Genomic DNA, 19,618 nt, shown 5'->3' with positions numbered 1-19,618 from the left:
ACGCAATGTTATGTTTTCATACTGTAGGTTTGAATGTAGATTAATATTAAAAAATCTTAGAATTTGTGTGCATATGTGTGAGAGAGAGTAACTTTATACGCCAATATTTGCTCTCTCAGCTTTTCCGAAATAGTCCTTGCTGTGCAAATTATCGAGGTCCGTAAAAGGTTAAAGGGGGAGGGAATTCCTCTTAAATTCTTATAGGAATTACATTAAAGGTTGTTTTTGGTACGGAGAAGCACAATTTTATTGAAGGAAGAAAATCCATTCCGGAAACAAGGAGAGAACTGGCGGAAGTACAGAGGTAAATATATAGTCAACGAATATCGGGCGAATAATAGTGGAACAATTAAAGATATTGCAGGAATGCATTTTAAGTTTCATTTGCTCCTAACTCGTGCTCTCCTTTCCCCAGATAAAGGTATTATCACAGGCAAATGTAGAACATTTGTCTGTGGTATTATCAAAGACTAGATAAATATCGGTGGATGCACGTAATGGTTCGGAGCTCACCTTAAACTATAGGCCCGGTCCCGAATAGCGTTTCGGTGCATAAAGTGAACTTAAAAGGATTCTCTGCATTTCTAATCAAAGACTTCATGTTAGACTATGTAGGCCGTTTAAATGTCCAGTACATAGGTGATGCTGGGTTCAGAAACATATTTCCGATTGACTAGTTGTAAAATGAAACTCTGGTGTGACGGAAATTCAACAAAATAAATTGCATACATCGTAAGTACACATTTCCTGATTTACCGATGCACACCTCATACGTAAACGATTAGTAATCAAAAGTCAATAAAACACCGGAAATAGATCCTTCACGAGGTTATGAATTCATTATTAAATAAAAGTAACAATAAATCCAGACAATATATTTCGTGGAGTTCAAAATTAGTCGATCAAAGTACTGGTGCTGTTTTTTGTCAAGTTCATTGTGCCGCGTGTCATGGTGCGTCATTGCCACTTGGAGGTCAACAATGTCGGTTGAGAAGCTATCGCTTTACATAAACGAGGAAAACACATAACTCTTCTTCCTAAAAAGAAACAATTGAAGGTCACTCCAAAACGTGTTAAAAATCTTAATATGTTTTTGCATATCAGAATGTTTTTATGTACAAAAAATTCAAACGTTTTCCTCGATATAAAACAATAGGCCTAATCCTTGAATTATTTAGTTTTGTCTGTCCCGGTTATCAGTTTATTCTACATCAAGCGTAGGCTGAGTCTTTTCAAAATTTTCTTCATGTGATATTGTGGTAGTATTTGAAAGGTACGTATCATTACACGAGATATCATGTGAAGATGTCGAGTTATAACCAAATGTGTTAAAGATTTGATCTTGTCAGTGGTACTTGCTATTTAAAGTTTCATTTAATTTGCATTTATACAAACTTTTAGGGTTATCCTGGCACATTATAAAAACCACAATGTTAAAATTATTGCGGAAAAGGTAGTAATATTTTGCTTTTTTGTAATCAATTCTTGCTGGTTTATGTCTCTCTCATTCACATTTTTGAGAAACAAGGAGTCAAAAGATACCAATTCATAAATGTGCGACTGTCCGACCCTGTGGCCGAGTGGTTAGCACATCGCGCTGCGACGCCAAGGGTCCCGGGTTCGAATCCCGGTCGGGCTTGGTTGTTTGTGAATGTCCATTCATCAATTTCATCATTTCATCACTCATCCCCATCTTCGCAAATTAGCCAAGAGGCACAAAACGCGAAGTAAAATAAACTAAATCAATCAATCAATCATAAATGTGCGACTATATTTGCTAGTTTATTTAGTGTAGTAGTTGCATGTATTTACTCACATCAATTTCCTGTTTTGTGTACTTTTAAGTGTCGTTAGAGTTGATGTATGTAAGGTGAGATTAAGTGTGTAGTTCTAAATTAGTACTTACAAAGTCGTAGTTCTTTGGGATATGTAATCTAATTAATATTTTTTGTATTTTACTCCGAAACAAAAATTTTTTGTATGTTAGTTACTATTTCGTATGTCTATTACTACATCTAATTTTGTCAATGTAGTTGTATTAGTTCTATGGTAGAGATAACACTTGGATCCAACATTATTCTTGCTTTCATCACTCGATAAGCAAACATACTTTTTGTAAATGCCTATTACGAAACAGTGGCCTAGCAACATATAGCGAGGCCTTGGGCAAGAATAGAATGCGAGGCACTATTCACATACATTTCACACCTTTCGTTGGTGAAGGGGGTTGGTTATTCGTTAATCCATAGGTTTCACAAACAATTCAATTGCGACAATACATGCCAGTTTCTTTCCTAAGTAGGCCTATTAATACATGATGCATAATGTAATTCATTTAATTTTTAAAATATTGAAAGTAAAATTAAATAAAATTGATCAGATAAACGAGGCCGGCTTACGACTTGATCAAGACACTCTTGGAGAATGTTTCCACATGCCTCGATTTCAGATTATCCGCAGTCATCGTAATCATAATTGTTTTTCAAAATATGACACAAAATTAGCGTATTCATGGTCGGTCACCTTTTTGAAAGACATATTGCATAATCGTAGAATAAAATTTTTGCACACATGAAAGATAACCAGGGTGAAACATCACACCAATGGATCGATTAGCACCAGCAATGCTCTTTCCAAAAACGTACTAATAAAAGGCATTTACAGAGGAAGTTAGAGTGGTTAACATAATAAAAATCGGAAGTGCTTTGTATTCAAGAAAGTAATAATTGGCTAAAAATGTAGAAGCAAGTTATGGGTAATATTTTTCGTAAAAGTTTCACATTAGAAACATGATAATAAATTTTACTTTTTGCGGTATATTCGCCCTGACATAAGTTTGTAGATAGAAGATCACCTTCTATTTACTGTTAAAATAGTGAGTTCTTCACTTCTCTTATTACAAATTTCTAACTAGTACAAACACAAATGCACTGCTATATAGTAAGTAAGGTAAGGAAGGGGAGGTTCAAGTGAATGCTTTTGAAGTATAAATATGTAATTTACAACCCCAAGGGCTAATTATTTTCAACAAGAATGAAGAATGCCTTTAGAAATACCACTCGGACATAGACACCCACAGATTTATGAAGACGTCATATCAATAACTAATGAAAAAGATAATGTTTTCTAAATCTTTTTGCTATTGGTAGCATCTGGAAATGTGACTGTCATATCTTTCAGACTGATCGATGGGAGGGTAGTTTCCTCTATTTTCACGAAGAGAGTAGCTTGCAGTCTTGAAATATTCTTGATTCAACTAGCGCTCACGGCCAGGCAATGAACAAAAGAACGAAAGGAAAAAACTTGAAATAAGCAACGACATTAATATTACTTCAAATATATGCAATTATGTACATATACAATGTTTCCAATAATAATAATTATAATTTATGTGCACTGTAGGTCTTTAAGTGCCCCAAAAAACACAAATATTCTTTAAAAAAATACCTTACTTATTTAAAGATGTTTTATCACTATGTGACATCCAGGGTTCCCGGGATCGAATCCTGGCCTGGGATGGATATTTGTGAGAATCCATTCATGAATTTCATCATATCATCACTCATCCCCACCTTTGCAAATTAGCCAAAAGTGGCACAAAAAGCGAAGTAAAATAAAGCAAATTAAATATGTGACATCCAGTTTTACCAAGAATAAAATAAAATGTTATTGTTAGCAAAACGGATTACATATTTTGAATGATCGTGCCAATTTAGTTATTTTATTCACAATGGATCTATACCTTACATAATTTGAGAAAACAAACGTGAAAAGATAAATTATTTGAAAATATTGCTTTTTTCTAAGATATTGAAAACATTAACGAATTTCTTATGATAAAATAAACTACATAAACTGCTGTTTACATACATGTATACCACTTATCATATTCAAGATTAATCACAGTGGGAATTTTTAATTGAAATTGTTAATTTATTTAGTTCCAATACCAATTAAAGTTTTAAGTTTATGTCTAATTAGTCTTTCTCTGGTCTATTATCAGATACTGGCAACATGGAAGAGCATTGCACCAGCATATTTACGGATTCGCAGTTCGATTACAATCTTCCTGACAACTGGAAACAAAAAGCAGCAGATGAAGTCAACGAAAAGCCAGAAACAGTTTTACAGGAGATTTGTCAGTTCAGGGAGAAAGTAAAGGGTAAGTGCTACATCCTATGTAATCGAACTACACTCTGTTCCTGGACACTTCTGCGGAAGTAGGACTCGAGCGGGTTCTCAGCCGTTTGCTTTCTACCCTTTTGTACTGCTTGATGCATACATTCGCGAGACAGAGTGCACTAAGAGAGTCTTCAGGACGGCTTGACATTACAAGGCGACGTTGTATAAAACTTACAACAATAGTAGGTCACAAATATGCCTTTGACGCCAACCCTGATTTTTCGACCTCTAAGAAAATCGCACCAAAACCTCAAAAACTCACTTTCTCACCACGTTCCGCGCCTCATTTATTGCGCTGACGATGTTTCACAGCGCAGAAAAGCAGTGATGAGTAAATGCACTTTCTCATCCTTGAAGGATGAATGCGCCTTATCGTAATTTTTTCCAAGTCTCGGCCAATGTTTATATATCGTGACCTTTGTAAACCTCTCGAGAACGATGTGCCGCACACACACACATATGCGCGCGTGCCTGTATTGTGACGCAAACAAACAAACAAAATAATAATTGTTTTTTTTTAGGATTCCTGGCCCCTATAACCCCGCCAGGGTGCGTGGTGCCCAACCAAAAAAAATAAAGGTTCTAACGGCTGCGGTTATAGATAACCACACCTCTGTAGACTTTCAAGTGTTTTTTTTTTTCTCAAAGGTCAGTAGTTGTATTTACAATATTATAAACCCCACTTACAAGTGTAGAAAAGAAGAGGTTATTTGATTGAACAACCCGATTTGCTTACACTTAAAACAATGCCAAGAGGGGCTCATACCCCAATTCTTCAAGTGTGATATGCTCTGAATTTTTAAGAATTTTGAATTCTAGTGTAGAAAAGAAGAACCCCCCTCAGACAGATTTGCCTATACTTAAAACAATGCCAAGAGGTGCTTATACCCCAATTCTTCGAGTGTGATATGCTCTGAATTTTTAAGAATTTTGAATTCTAGTGTAGAAAAGAAGAATTCTTAACAGCCTGATTTGCCTATACTTAAAACTAAGCTAAGTTCCTATAAGATTTTATTGTTTATAGTGTGTTTTTCTGTCAAAATCCCAGGAATCTTGAATTCTAGTGTAGAAATAATAAGCCCCCCTCCCCCTCAGATTGATTGTGCCATGTGTACAAAGGCTGAATCTCTCGGTTTGTTGTCTATAAGCTTGTCAAAAATATGGCCCTCTTGATATTGTTTTAGATACACTTGAAATTAAGCGAAAAATATTTATATTCTCATGCAAGCAAAACTTCCCGATCAATACAATAGGACAAGAGCGGGCATGCATAATTAATTGCTTGCATGTTCTTTCTAATCTTTTGATCATGTTTCATGTCCCGGCAAGCAATTAATTATGCAGGCCTGGGAGATTTATATGCGTGCATGCATGAGATAAAATCTACATTGTGCCCTTTCAGGGAAAATTCCCCCCCCCCTGTACATGCCTTCATGTTATTGACTCCAAGGGAAATTCTCAGTAATGAGAATATTGGCCTCTTGCGTGTTGTCATACAAGCCTCAGCACAATTCTAGGCTTGTCTTGTTGTGTTAATATAAACCCGAGCGAGACTTACAGAGAATATTCATTGCACAATTTCAAAGTCCAACTTTGAATTGTATTTAGCTGATATATAGCTCATAACTCCTGGGTTCTGATATTCAATATGTATTGCATGTGGACATAGTCCCATGGGTTATATGTTTTATAATCAAGGCTTTTGGGTTTAAGACCCCCCATGGAGAAGTGTTAACATTGTTGCCTTGTAAACAAGAGCTCTGGGTTTGAGTTCTGGTAAAATGTGAGGCATTACCTGATGGCAAAGTGTTAATATTGTTGCCTTGATTTTGTTTTGGCTACACTTAAAAACTAAGGCAAAAGCTCTTATGAGCATTTTGCTTACACAATAATATAATGTAATATATGCTTAAATACTTGTTGCTGTTATGTTAATATGTTACCTGGAATATGCTCAATATTTTAATTGGACACCAGCCTCAACTCATATATCTAATACTAAGACAATGTACAATGTAATATGCAGAAATTTTTCTAGAATTGCTCTGTGACTCTCTCATTTCTTACATCATAAACATATGATTTTTCACCTATGAGAATAACACTACATATAGTGTCATCAGGGAGTGTATCGTGGAATTCACAGATAATTTTAATGTTTGTCCTGTCATTAACCACAACTTGTTTCCTTTTTGAAGTGTTGATTACAAACATGGGTCTCTGTGCTTTGAATTCATCTGGTGTGTAATACATGTCAGTATTGCCAGTAGTGACCCTTTTGTATGCTGTAAATGCCTCATATAATTTGAGGAAATCATCCTTGGACATGTCTAAATTATAATTTTCTCTAGGAAATACCTCATTTCTGCCATTTTTAAGATATATGTTCTTGATGTTGCAGTTATCAAATCTACTTGAATTTTTTTCCTGATTATTGTGTCATCCAGTCTGAAACAGTACCACCACAAAATCCGGCATGTCATATTGTATACTGGAGAATGAATTTGTAGCATCAAACTCATAATAAGTACCAGATGCAGGCTTCAGTACACTTTGATATGTATAAAATTGCAAAGGAATTTGTGGATTTTTTATTATATCTGCTTTGTATTTAAGAGCATAACTGGCTTCATATTCAACAACTGGGATTCTTAGCTCCATAGTCTGAATAATGCATTTGCCCTCATCAGGAAGGGTATTAGGCAGAGCTTCCCCTGTAGAGTTTAATGTGCTGTACCTCATCAAAGCATTATTATCATTGGCAGCTCTTCTAAATGTGATTCTTAAACCACCCTTCCACATAATATCTTTGTAATCTGAGAAGAATCCTGGCAACAGGCGCATTGGGAACAGCACTGTGTGGCTTTTGGATAATATTATATCACCAGCCTCAAATCCACCTATTTCGTAGTATGATGCCTCCGTTTTGGATAATTTTAGTGTGGCCAAAGCTGTGGAGGTAATGCCGGGATAATCCACTCTGTTTATAACAACACCATGCTTTCTGATCTCAATTTCAGAGAACAGATGCGGCACAAAATTATCTACCAATCTTATATTTGAATTTGCCGGATAATCTGTTCCATCGAGCTTTACAACATCAAATTTGATGTATAGATCTGCTCTGTGGGGGTGTATAAAGCCATCCCCTACATCAAGATCAACCTCAATCTCTGTGTTGGGTTGATTTAAATTTGCAAATGTCCTCCTGTTTGGGGGGAATGATTGTAGCTCATAACTCTCAATATTTTACATTTTTTTTGTATGTATTTTTATTTAAATATTAATTTCTATGATTGCAGTTGTTTGGCTCCAGCAAAATAAACTAATTCTTCTTTTTCATTAGTGACCATCAATTCAATGTTATCTATTCTATTATGGCACACAGGAAAATATAATGTTGGGGATGGAGTGTAGATGATTGGCTCCATAAATTCAGAATTAGGTTTAAATGTTGCAATGAAGCCAGTTTGTTTGTGAGTGCCTATGCCATTTGATTTGGTGATCATACCCTCAGCCACATTACAGTGAATATTCAGAGTCTCTATGGCTAAGAATTTAGGTATATTAATAGCAGTGTGTTTGATGGCTGGCTCAAGTTTTGTGTTGTTCTCAAAGCCTAACAGCTCTCCTATAGTACCCAGATCCACTGTTTCTGTAGCAGATACAATCTCTACTCTGTGAGTGACAGAATTTTGAGTTAAGACTATACCTCTGGGTAATTGAGCATTTAGAGTGGACAGATTATATTGCCCTGGAGTGATGACAATTTTTTGATCCCCTACTGCAATTTTGTTGTTGTGGTGTGTAATATTAGGGATCAAGTACATGCCATAAAATGCTCTGAGAGCTATTGTTTTGGGATACACTATATCATCATGTAATTTGAGTTTCAATATTGAATTTTGGCTGGTGAGATGGAATACCCCCATGATGTTTTAAATACCACAAGGCTTTTTGAAAATCTTCAATTGATGGTTTATTTATTTGAGACATATATCTAAGAACAGATAAACACAAATGTCCACAATTAACATCTTTGAAGTTTTGAACACGAGCATTATTGTAATAAAGATTAGCTGATTTTAGATATTTTACTAAATTTTCAGGTGGAACACCTCCAAATGGATCAAACACAAATGCCTCATTGTTTAAATATTTAAGATAACAAATCCAGTGAGTGCCCTGATGTTTGTACTTATCCAAATTAACAATGCCACACTCTTTGTTGAGTGGTTGTTCTGGCAAAGAATCAGACATGTACACACCTCTAAAATTTTTGATTCCCAGTGGCTTGATTAAAGCTTCAATATCTTGGTTTGTAAGCGGCTCTTGTTTTTTTTAAACTTATTCATGGCTTTTTTAACACCTTTGCCTTGTTTCTAAATGGCCAGGTTATGGCGCTTCAATTAATCTAATTCTGCCCTATTTTTCTTGGCATCTATTACTGTTTTTGCTATGGCAGCTGATCCCCCAGCCAAGCTCCCAACAGCCCCAAGTGCTGCTAAGATGGCCGGGATAGTAAATATGAAACCCCCCACATCTGATTTTTTTCTGGATTGTTGTATTTTTTTTAATTGGGGGGTACTAAGCAACAATTTCATACCATGGCCCTTTGCAAGACAAGAAGTTTTTTTCTTGCGCTGCTTTTTGGTTAAAAGACTATCAATAGTTTTAAGAGATTTAAGACCTGCATAAGGTATTTGATACATAACACCCTTGGCCTTCATTCTAGGTTTATTATATACATATTCACAGCCCCCACCCCAGTTTTTGTTTGGTGTTCATAGCTATGGTGGTTCCCAATGCTGCTATTTTTTCACTTAAAGAAGCATCTTTGCTTACAAATCTACCAAATGCAGCCTCTTCTAATTTCTTGTCTACAACATGTCTCTTGTCAAGATCAGTATGTGTGTTATATGCTATGTCATGGTCTCTACAAGCAGCATCTAGGGGATTAACACCAGGATCACCTCTGTTTAATCTATGGTCCAATTTTGTGCCTGGACCACAATACTGATAGCCTGGAATGTGTAGTTCAAATGGCAGCTTGTTTATAATGTCATTAACCAACCCCCGGCCCTCAGAAATATTCCAAAATTTAGGTGGTAGAGTATTAATAATTTTTATAAGATATCCAATCCCCTTAGTGTCATTCACTATAAAATTAGACAATTTGGTGCTTATCATGTCCATAATTCCAACCTTTTCATTGTAAAAATTGTGGTTGCCAGCATTTTCCTCCCCAGCTATCACCAATAACCTATCTACAAGTTTCCTGACATCATCAACCCACACAAATTCTTTAGGCAGGGTGTTGTATTGTTTGATTCCACTGCCAGTCTTAATTTGTGACCATATGGGCTTGATTAAATTGTTGTATTTTGCTCCACTGCTAGACTTGACTCTTTTTTGTGTGGGATCATTGTTCTGGTATAGAGCATCTGATTTTATTAATATTTCTTTGTAGTGCTCATAATCTTGATCTGTATAGCTGCCAGGCCTTTTCCGAGTCATCAGTTCCCACAATCCAGGTGTTCCGAGATATTTAACAAAACCACCTCTTTCTCCAAGATGAGATTCTGAATATACAATTATATCATCTCCCATAAATGTTACTCTGAAATTGCCAATTCTATGTATGATGCTACCATCACGCTCTGTGTCAGCATATAAGCCAAAGACCTCATCTTTGTTGTCTTTAGGTGTGCTTAAATATTTTTGAGCAAGAAGACCCAATTCAATAGGATCCTGAGTAGCTTCAATTCTTCGAGGAGCAACAGGACTAGGTGTATGAATACTGGAAAGTGGGGTGATTGGATAATCTAATATGTTCCTTGCAGCTACAGGTACAAGCTCTGTGATCAAATTTTGATTTTGCTCTGTAACAGTTTTGATATGTTTACCTAATTCACTAATAGCATCAATAATAGGCTGTTCTGTTTGTTTGTGTTGTTCATAAATTCCTCGGTTCTGTGATTTCCATCCCTTAAATCTTTTTACAAGATAATCTCTTAATGTAAGATCATCAATGATTGGCCTTTTCATGGTTATTTATATATGTTTCAATGTCTAGAAAATTGTTGATTTTATTTCTGTATTTGCCACTATTGGGTTTTCTTGTCATATCAATTGTGACAAACCCATAACTGTCCTGGTTCCAGCACCTACTGCAAAACTTGGAAAAATCATTGTAGCTCAAGTCCCCACCTACATATTCATCATGTATGTGTTTGAGGTTGGTATGATCTTGATGAAACACACATATAAAATTGCTGTTGTCTCGGATCAGCTGCTTCGGAATTTTAGAAAAGTCTGTGCCAGGTAGAAGCAATCAATGTTTTTGTTTCGGCCCTGTGTAAAGAAATTTCTAACCTTGTTTTGATTATCCAGTATAATGTCATCAAACACAACAACAGAATTATCGAGACATTCATGAAGTGGCTTAACATCTGGTACAAAAGTGGCTATATCCAATCCATCATATAGCTTCATCAGCTGCTGATATTTTAATTGTTCCAAGCTCTTAGAAAAGACATACAAGTGCCTGTTTTTCCAGTCTAACCAGTTGGGTGCCAATAAAAAATTATCAATCATTAGTGTAGTTTTACCACAAGCCGATGGCCCAACAATAAGACATCTAATATTTTCAGGAAGCAACTTGCCATTTCTCTTAATCTGCTGTTCAGGTTCTGGCAGCCTTTTTATAACATCCCAGGTGCTCATATTATCATTTTGTCTGCATCGATCCAGCTGTGTTCTGGAAGTCCTAGCCATTTGACAAATAACTTGTTGCCTTTTCTGCGGATGATTTTTTCTATGAGATATGTGTCAGGCTGTTTAGTTTTGCTGAGTTCTTCTTCATAGAATCTGCCTTTGAGAATTTCTCCTCGGTGATCTTTTATTATATATGTGTTAAAGGTCCCAGGTTTAACTTGAACCACTGTAAATAATTCAGTGCTCCAGTTTCTTGTAAAGCCTCTTTTGAATAAGTGCTTATATTTGCTGATTCTTACTTGATCACCCAACCTGTATTTGGCCTTTCTTGTTGTTGGCTGGTATCTAGGATAATAAACAGTCCTGATCAATTTTTGCTCATCAGATGAAGTTACTTCAGAGGGTTTCATGTTGATTGTGGAATGGACCGAGTTGTTATATTTATGTAGAAGTTCTGGAAGAATATTAATCCATTTATAATTACCTTGAAGTGTAAATTGTTTATACATAAGATTTTTTAGGGTTTTGTTGAATCTCTCTACAATTGAGGCTTTGAGATCACTGTAACTCGAATAATGTTTTATTGACTGGCTTTTAATAAATTGTTGGAACACAGAATTATAAAATTCTTTGCCATTATCTGTTTGCAAATAGCGCGGTGATCTTCCACTCTGATTGATGATTGTCCTGATGGCTTCTGTAACACATTTTCCAGTCCTGGATTTGAGTGGCACAGCCCAGGCAAATTTTGAAAATGTGTCTATTACAGTGAGTAGATACTTGTAGCCCTTGTTGATTTTGTCTAAGTTTTTCAGCTGTTCACTTGCCATCTCAATCAAGTCGCTCTGCCATAAATCATCTATGCCTTTTGTAACTACTGGGAGTCTCTTAAAATTATGTCTGGCTTGTCTGTGTAATTCATCAACAATAATTTTCTAGACATAATATGAAAACAAGAATATTGCAACTATGGGGTGTTCAGCAGCTGATACTACAGGATTTTCTAAATATAATTTGTCCCCTATTTGTATTTTAAATTTCAGAGAGCCATCATCTTCAGCATAGGCTGTTTCTAATGTATTGGGATCTGTAAAATCCTCTAATTCTACACTGGTGATTTTTACTTTGTTGTCAGCATTTGTTATTGATAAGATAGGGTAGTGGTGTGCCTGTGGTTGTAGCCAATATTTGATCTTGATTGGTCTCAATATGCCCCCAACAAAAAACTGGTAATAAAATTGTGCAGGGGACAGCATATATATTTTGCCACCTGGTGTAAATGGAGAATCATATTCTTTGTTGGGGATGCTGTACAATTCAAGAATTACTGTATGTTTTGGATTCTCGATTATGCCTGTTATTTCCATTTCTGCTGTAAGCAATCTGCTTGTTACAGATTCAAGGTGCTCATTGATGGTCTTAACAACATCATCATGGCCTGGCTTGATTTTTATGTCCACAATAAGTTTCTTGTATTGTTGAACAATCTCTTGAAGCTGGGTGGCAAAAACAGACAGAGCATTTGCTTGATTGGATTCCATGGTCCCTAGCTGTTGCTTGATATTAGCTACAATTTGTTGCAAATTTTCAACAACTGCCAATTTTGAATTTTGAGCAGTAAGATCATGGACCTGTCTTCTGATATCCTCAAACAGGGCATGCAGTTCATTAATATGTTGATTGGTTGGTAGAGTGGCCACTGTCTGAGTGAGTTGTTTGATCTCTGTCTGGATATTCTTGATATCTTCTGATTTCAATATGCGATTCACTGCCCTCTTAATATTTTTAAGTTCCTGTGATGTAGGCAGATTTGAAACAGTATTCTGCAAAGATTCAAGTGCCAATTTCACATTATTTAATTCAGAAGGATCAGCCACATTTTGCATAGCATTTTGGAGCAGGGCTATATCTGCCTGAGTGGGTGTTGATTGTTGTAAAATTTCAAGTTTTGTTTGGATATCATCAATCAAGTGATGAAAATGAGATAGTTCAGATTCAGTGTTGAGGTTTTCAAGCTTTGTGATTTGTTGCTGGACACTGGCAAGGGTGTCTACAATACCAGGCAAGCGGGATTCCAGAGATTCTTGTACATTTGTCAAATCACTTTGCACTGCTGCTATTGTACCCTCAAGATGGGTTATGCTACTTTGAATTTTTCCAAAATCTTCATATGTTTCAAGTTGCAGCTTGATGTTTGCAACACTCCGAGTTATTGCACTCAAAGCATCAGAAGATGGCAAGTTGTTCATAAAATTTTCAAGTGTCTCAATTTTTTCTTTAACCTCGGCTATGGCATTGTTCAAGGGGTCCAGATTAGGTATTTGGAGTGATTGAATCTGTTCTTTTAGAGTGGAAATCACTAGATCAAAATCTTCTTGTGATTTTATGCTTTTAACAATTGTTTGGAGCTGTGTCTGGACATTATTTATCTGCTCTTCCAATTGCTGTTTCAATTGCTCAGAGTTGGTGGCCTGGGTCTTAAATTTGGCTTGAAGAGCTGCTACAACCTCTTCTAAACTTTGAAAATTATCTAATGTGGCCAAATCAGTATATTTCTGAAGCAGCAATTTGAGTTCTGAGTCAATTTTAAGAAGAGGGTCCATGCATTGTGATTGCAAATTTGTAATTTCTAATTGAAGACTGGCATAAAGTGTGGTTTGTAAAGCTTGTAAATCACTTCTTAATTTCTTGACTCTGACATCAAGCATCAGAATCTCATCACTGTGATCTTCATGCCTTGTATGGCCAAATATATCATTAGGCATTTTTGTTTTAATGGTTATTTATTATTGAATATCTGATTCTTAATTCTATAAAAAAAGGTATAAGCTTGTCATATGATCCAGGGACCTCAATATATAAGCAGTCACCAGCAGAAACAGTATATACAGTGACAGAAATCATGTTTGAGTGCTTAATTCTATAAATATTTCTCCCTACTGAAATCTTGACATCACCCTCAGGGGTTGTAATAAATTGCAATTGCCCACCTACAGGTAATTGGTAATGATTTAAATTATTGTTAAATATGTACAATATTTTACCTGTTTCTTCCTCAACATCTGTAAGTATGCTGTTCAGATGAATAATTAACAAAGCACTTAGTTTAGATATTATATCAGAAGAGGGTTGTGGTGTTGGCAGCTCCATAATAGCCTGTTTTTTGAACCCAAATAAGTTCATAGGCATGTTTATTTATTTCAAATCATGCTCTGTAATTGGGCATTGATTACCACTTTTCAAATCACAATGACCCCATGGTAGAGTATGTATGCCACATGATAAAATGCATCTCTTATCATCATGTGGGTCCAGAGCCACTTTTCTTACAATATTTGTAGTCAACAAATGATCCACACTCTGAATTCTGGATTCTGATGTTCTGATTGTACTACATGATTTGAGGCAATTTTTGTAATCTTCAAATTGGAGCTCTTTTTCCACAATCACTCTGCCAATGCCCTTGGCCTTTTTGGCAACAACACCGCTACATGTTTCAAAACTGTACATCTTGGCCCTTAACCCAGCAAATGCCACAATAACATCACCAAGTGTCTCATCTTTTAACTTGCCAGGCACCTTTTTTTGTGGTGTTTAATTTTTGTATGTTCACTGGTATCAAAATATTTAAACAATTCAGGCTGTGCCATATCTTGATAAACATCTTCTGTTTGAATATCAAGAACAAAACTATCTGTATCCATGTACATCAATTTTACCAATCACCATAAAAAGGTTTTTTTCACATTATAATACAATTTATACATGTGTAATTTAGCCAATTCCAATATCACAGCTCCTACATAAATAGGCTTATCAAACTTAATCTTTGTTTTTTTCATGTTGAAAAGTGCCATATTTTCATCATAAATTCTTCTATAATTGAAATTAGGCCTTGCAATCAATTTTTTGCTCAGGCTGGGGTCAGTAATTATTTTAACATCGGTATGTTTTCTGACATTTTCAATTGTTTTGCCATACACTGAATTGACCATCAATTTAAACAAGGTCTTATCAAATTGGCTCATTGCAGATGTTCGAAGCTCTGTGTTTGTATCAATATATCACTTCAACCATTTTGAGTGCCTGAACCTCAAAACTTTTCCAACTTTGGTCACTTGAACGCCGTGATTCATCAGGAACTGGAGGTTTTTGTAATATATGACATAATCCTGTTTCGGCTCTAGAGTCATCATCAATTTCTTCTGTTTAGAGCCAGGTGAGCACTTAACCTCAGGAATTGGGGGCAGATCAGAAAATGTGTTGTGTAAATCATCAGGAATTGTCAGATCAACCTCTAAGAAGAGGCCATAGTCACTGTGATCAAAATCCTTAAGATCTTCAATATTGAAATCTTCAACCCATTCAAGCCCTGAATATGGCAATTTATCCATCATGGCATAACCATACAGGCTGTTTGCATCTACATACAGTATATAATTTGATGGCAGTGCTGGATCATAATCAGGAATATATTTGTTATTTGCTCTGGCATATCTCTGAGAACATTGCACCATGCCTCCTCTTATACATTGTTCCATAAACAGATACATATCTTGATCCTGGATCAGATCCAATTGCATTTTAGTGTTTAAAAACATTGCAGACCATGCTAGGCCCGGAGCACTGTAAAAATAAATTGGATCCAGCTTATAATTTTGCATGGAAGATTTTCTGAATGCCTGCAGTATATCAGCTAAGAGGGTCACATCAAGTTTTAAATATGCCTTGTGATAATCACCAAATGTCTGGCATTTTAAATTGTTCCACATCAATTGGGCATGGTGATAATCTTCATCACTGATTCCAGATCCTCTGATTTTGCTGTAAAACTCTTGTTGTGGTGGCAGAGAACACTCATCAAATTTAGAAAAATCTGTAACATAATCATATGGATATACACCCTTCCGCCTAATTAATTTCAGGTCCTGATTTGGAAACAAAGCACATGTGATTTTGAATTGATCATCAGATAATTGAGTGGCCAGTGTAGCTAGGCTAGCCGATAAAATTCTGTATGAATCAAGAAATCTTAAGTGAATAGAAACACCATTAACTTTAATTATTTTGCTAATAGATATATATTTCTCATCATTTTCTGCTAAAATATTTAAATTCTGCTTGTTAAACCCCTCGTACCTGATCAAATGATGAAAATCATAATTGGATGCTCCATGGCAAAATATGGGGACAAATTTTGGTCTCTGGATATGAATATTGCAGCTATTACACAGGGCCATTAAGAATTTACCATCTGTATGAGAATGGTGATGAACCTTGATATTTGCATCTGAAAATTCAGAATCACATACCGGGCATTTTTCTGCATTGTTGAAATCTTCATTCTGTTTCTCTGTTAAAGGCAACATGGGTTTTCATTTTAATAAGACATTAGATGCTATGTCATGGCACTCATTTTCTATTCTATGTGCAAATTCTTTGATGGCATCTGCTCCCATGTATAAATATTCTTTACTAACAACCCCATCCTGTACAATCACATAATAAAAGCTCGAAGGATCATGTAATTGATATGATGTAATTGAAGATTCCTCAGGGTCTGGGCTGCAGAATGCAAGAGGTTTGAGGTTTGATTCAAAATCACAGACTATATATGCTGGGTGTTCCAACAAGGCTTCAAACTTTTTGAATTTGGCATTTTCACTTGGCTTAGGCATAAGCATATGAACAGGTTTATGATTCCCACAGTATTTCAGATGCTCAATTAACTTGTTTTTAGCAATTTCTGCATTCACTTCCCGAACCCCATTCACCATTTTTTGACCATCAAATACAGTTAAACATCTTCTACACAACTTGAAAATTGTATTGGATTTGTCTAGTTGTTTTCTGACTAAAGCTTCAAGATTATGAATCAGAGTGTAATGATTTGTGCCATCCTTTTCAATTAAGAGCAGATCAATCGGAACAGCAGAATCATCATCAAATGTACTGATTCTGAGAGGTGCTATCAAGCAATTGCCACGGCCAGTAGAACAAATAAATACATTAATAGATAATTGTTTTCTATTGATATTCCTGGCATTTTTTTTCAAATTTATCAATATTCTGAACAGACATTGGATATTCTAAACCCTCCATTGCTTCATCAAAATCATGCTCATATTGTTTATAATAAGTTATTCTCTCAGGATGCCTTAAAACTCGATACAAAGCAGCTAAAATACACCACAAAAAGCATTTCTCATCATTATTTTCTATATTAACCACTGCTCTTTTGTTTTTAATATTGGCAGGTAATGGCAAATATGTAGATCCTTGTAATGGGTTGAATTCAGAAATATTAACATATAACTTGTGTGGAGATCCGCATAGGCTCCATCCAGACTCTTTTGCTGCAAATTCAGAGTGTTTAATATTCAATTGATCTATCAAACTGCTTATTATTTTGTCTGAATTTGCATTTGAATATACCGGTACAGTTTCTGTTATGTGGGGCTGTGTAAATTTTGTGCCATTTGGTTTCTTATATTGTGCAAACAATTTGAGGGACAGCTTATAAGAGCCATTTTGTGCATTTAGAATTGCCTGCACATCAGGATTTATACTGTTCAAAAAATTCTTAATGTCACATCTTGGCTCTGATTTAAAACAGTGATCTCTTAATTGGCCATTAAAACTGCTACGGATAGGTAGTGCATAGCGTGGCTGCTTTGCTGCTCTAGCATTAACAGGTGCTTCATGCTTCCTTTTCAGACCAGATGTAGATGGTTGTGGGGGCAATGTTGATGACTGTACATAAGAATTACACTTGTGCCATTTGTAATATGCCTTGCTTAATATTTTATGGCATCTTGGACACATTTTTGTGGTTTTTCTGCATTTCTTAGAGTCACAAATATGCCGGTGCCTAGACCAATTAGAACTAGATATATTTTTATTACACTGATTGCAATATTTTTGTTTTGGCATTTTTGTTGTTTATTTATATAAAATTTCTTGGTCCAAAAAAAACAGAACTATGCCAAAACAATAACTAGGCTCTGGTGATCCCCAATATAAAATAATTTTGCTTTTTTATGCTGTTGTATAACACTTTTTACCAGGTTTCAGATCTGGGAGCTATCAATTATATATCAACTAACAATAATTATTCTCTAAATCTCACGTATGGAGATATTATTTTGCCACATGTATTTCAATCTTACACATTTTGTCAGGACTCAAACCCGAGCCTCTTGTTTACAAAGCAACAATATTAACACTTTGCCATCAGGGGAGGCTTCACATTTTATCAGGATTCAAACCCTAGCCTCTTGTTTACAAGAAAATAAAAACCATGGGGCTATGCACCATACTCTACTGGGTCTCAGAACCCAGGAGCTATGAGCTTTATATCAATGTACACATGGCAGAATAAATCTGAGTGGGGGCTTATTATTTCTACACTAGAATTCAAGATTCCTGGGATTTTGACAGAAAAACACACTATAAACAATAAAATCTTATAGGAACTTAGCTTAGTTTTAAGTATAGGCAAATCAGGCTGTTAAGAATTCTTCTTTTCTACACTAGAATTCAAAATTCTTAAAAATTCAGAGCATATCACACTTGAAGAATTGGGGTATAAGCCCCTCTTGGCATTGTTTTAAGTATAGGCAAATCTGTCAGAGGGGGGTTCTTCTTTTCTACACTAGAATTCAAAATTCTTAAAAATTCAGAGCATATCACACTTGAAGAATTGGGGTATAAGCCCCTCTTGGCATTGTTTTAAGTGTAAGCAAATCGGGTTGTTCAATCAAATAACCTCTTCTTTTCTACACTTGTAAGTGGGGTTTATAATATTGTAAATACAACTACTAAGGTCCTATGGGACACCTCTGTTTGTCAAAAATTCGAGATATTAGCAATTTAACGCAGGACTTGGAAAATTTTCGGTTCCATGACGACCTATGTTTATTTTGGTATGGGAGGACAGAGGACACCGAGACTCGACCAACGCACTAAACTCGACCTTTCTACGACTATTCGTTCAAAAGTTAGGAGTGATCAAAGTTTTGGAGAGTGGGTGGGTTAACTTCTTACCTCTTGACCTCAGGACCACCAAAACTTGGTATACGTATTCTACACCTCCAAAATCGACAGGGGGCATCTAACTATGCCGTATGGGGGTGTTTTTCGATATATTTTTTCGATAACTCTTACCATTTTCGAGATATTTGCAATTTAAGATTTTTTAGCGCTGGACGTAGAAAATTTTAGGAATATTTTTTTTTGTTCCATGACGACCTATGTTTATTTTGGTATGGGAGGACAGAGGACACCTAGACGATGCTAACGCAAGAAATCCCAGCTCTCTATGATCATCCTTTCGAAAGTTATGAGCGATGAAAAAAATATTTTGGCAATTGGCCCACCCTTGACCCAGGACCTCTAAAAACTTTGTACACGTACTCTGCATCACCAATATCGACAAAAGGGTCAACGGGGAGGATTTTTGCACTATCTCTCTCTCTCTCACTGTTTTTCGAGACATTTGCAATTTAACGCTGGACTTGGAAAATTTTTCGACAGAGGGGTCAAATTTGGTTCAATGACAACCTATGTTTTTTGTTGGAAGATCAAAAAGGACACCGAGACTCGACCGACGCACTAACCCGACCTTTCTACGACTATTCGTTCAAAAGTTACGAGTGATCAAAGTTTTTGGGGGGTGGGCTAACTTCTTAACCCTTGACCCCAGGACCACCAAAACTTG

At 35.9% G+C, this 19,618-nt stretch overlaps 1 protein-coding gene across 1 annotated transcript in view; it reads left to right on the top strand.

Annotated features, from left to right (window-relative positions):
• Positions 1 to 1,155: 1,155 nt before the first annotated feature.
• The window catches only part of LOC145978825 (clavesin-1-like), a 170,052-nt gene continuing 151,589 nt past the window's right edge, over positions 1,156 to 19,618 (top strand). Inside the window, exons 1-2 of the mRNA XM_083111695.1 lie at positions 1,156 to 1,273; positions 4,004 to 4,162. Coding sequence (XP_082967821.1) covers positions 4,015 to 4,162 — 148 coding nt within the window. The 5' untranslated portion in view covers positions 1,156 to 1,273; positions 4,004 to 4,014. The remainder of the gene's footprint in view (positions 1,274 to 4,003; positions 4,163 to 19,618) is intronic.

Source organism: Lepisma saccharinum, chromosome 25 (assembly GCF_977018435.1).
Source record: "Lepisma saccharinum chromosome 25, izLepSacc3.1, whole genome shotgun sequence".
Taxonomy (NCBI): domain Eukaryota; kingdom Metazoa; phylum Arthropoda; class Insecta; order Zygentoma; family Lepismatidae; genus Lepisma; species Lepisma saccharinum.
The sequence above is the reverse complement of the archived record's forward strand: the minus strand, read 5'-3'. Positions and strand labels throughout refer to the sequence as shown.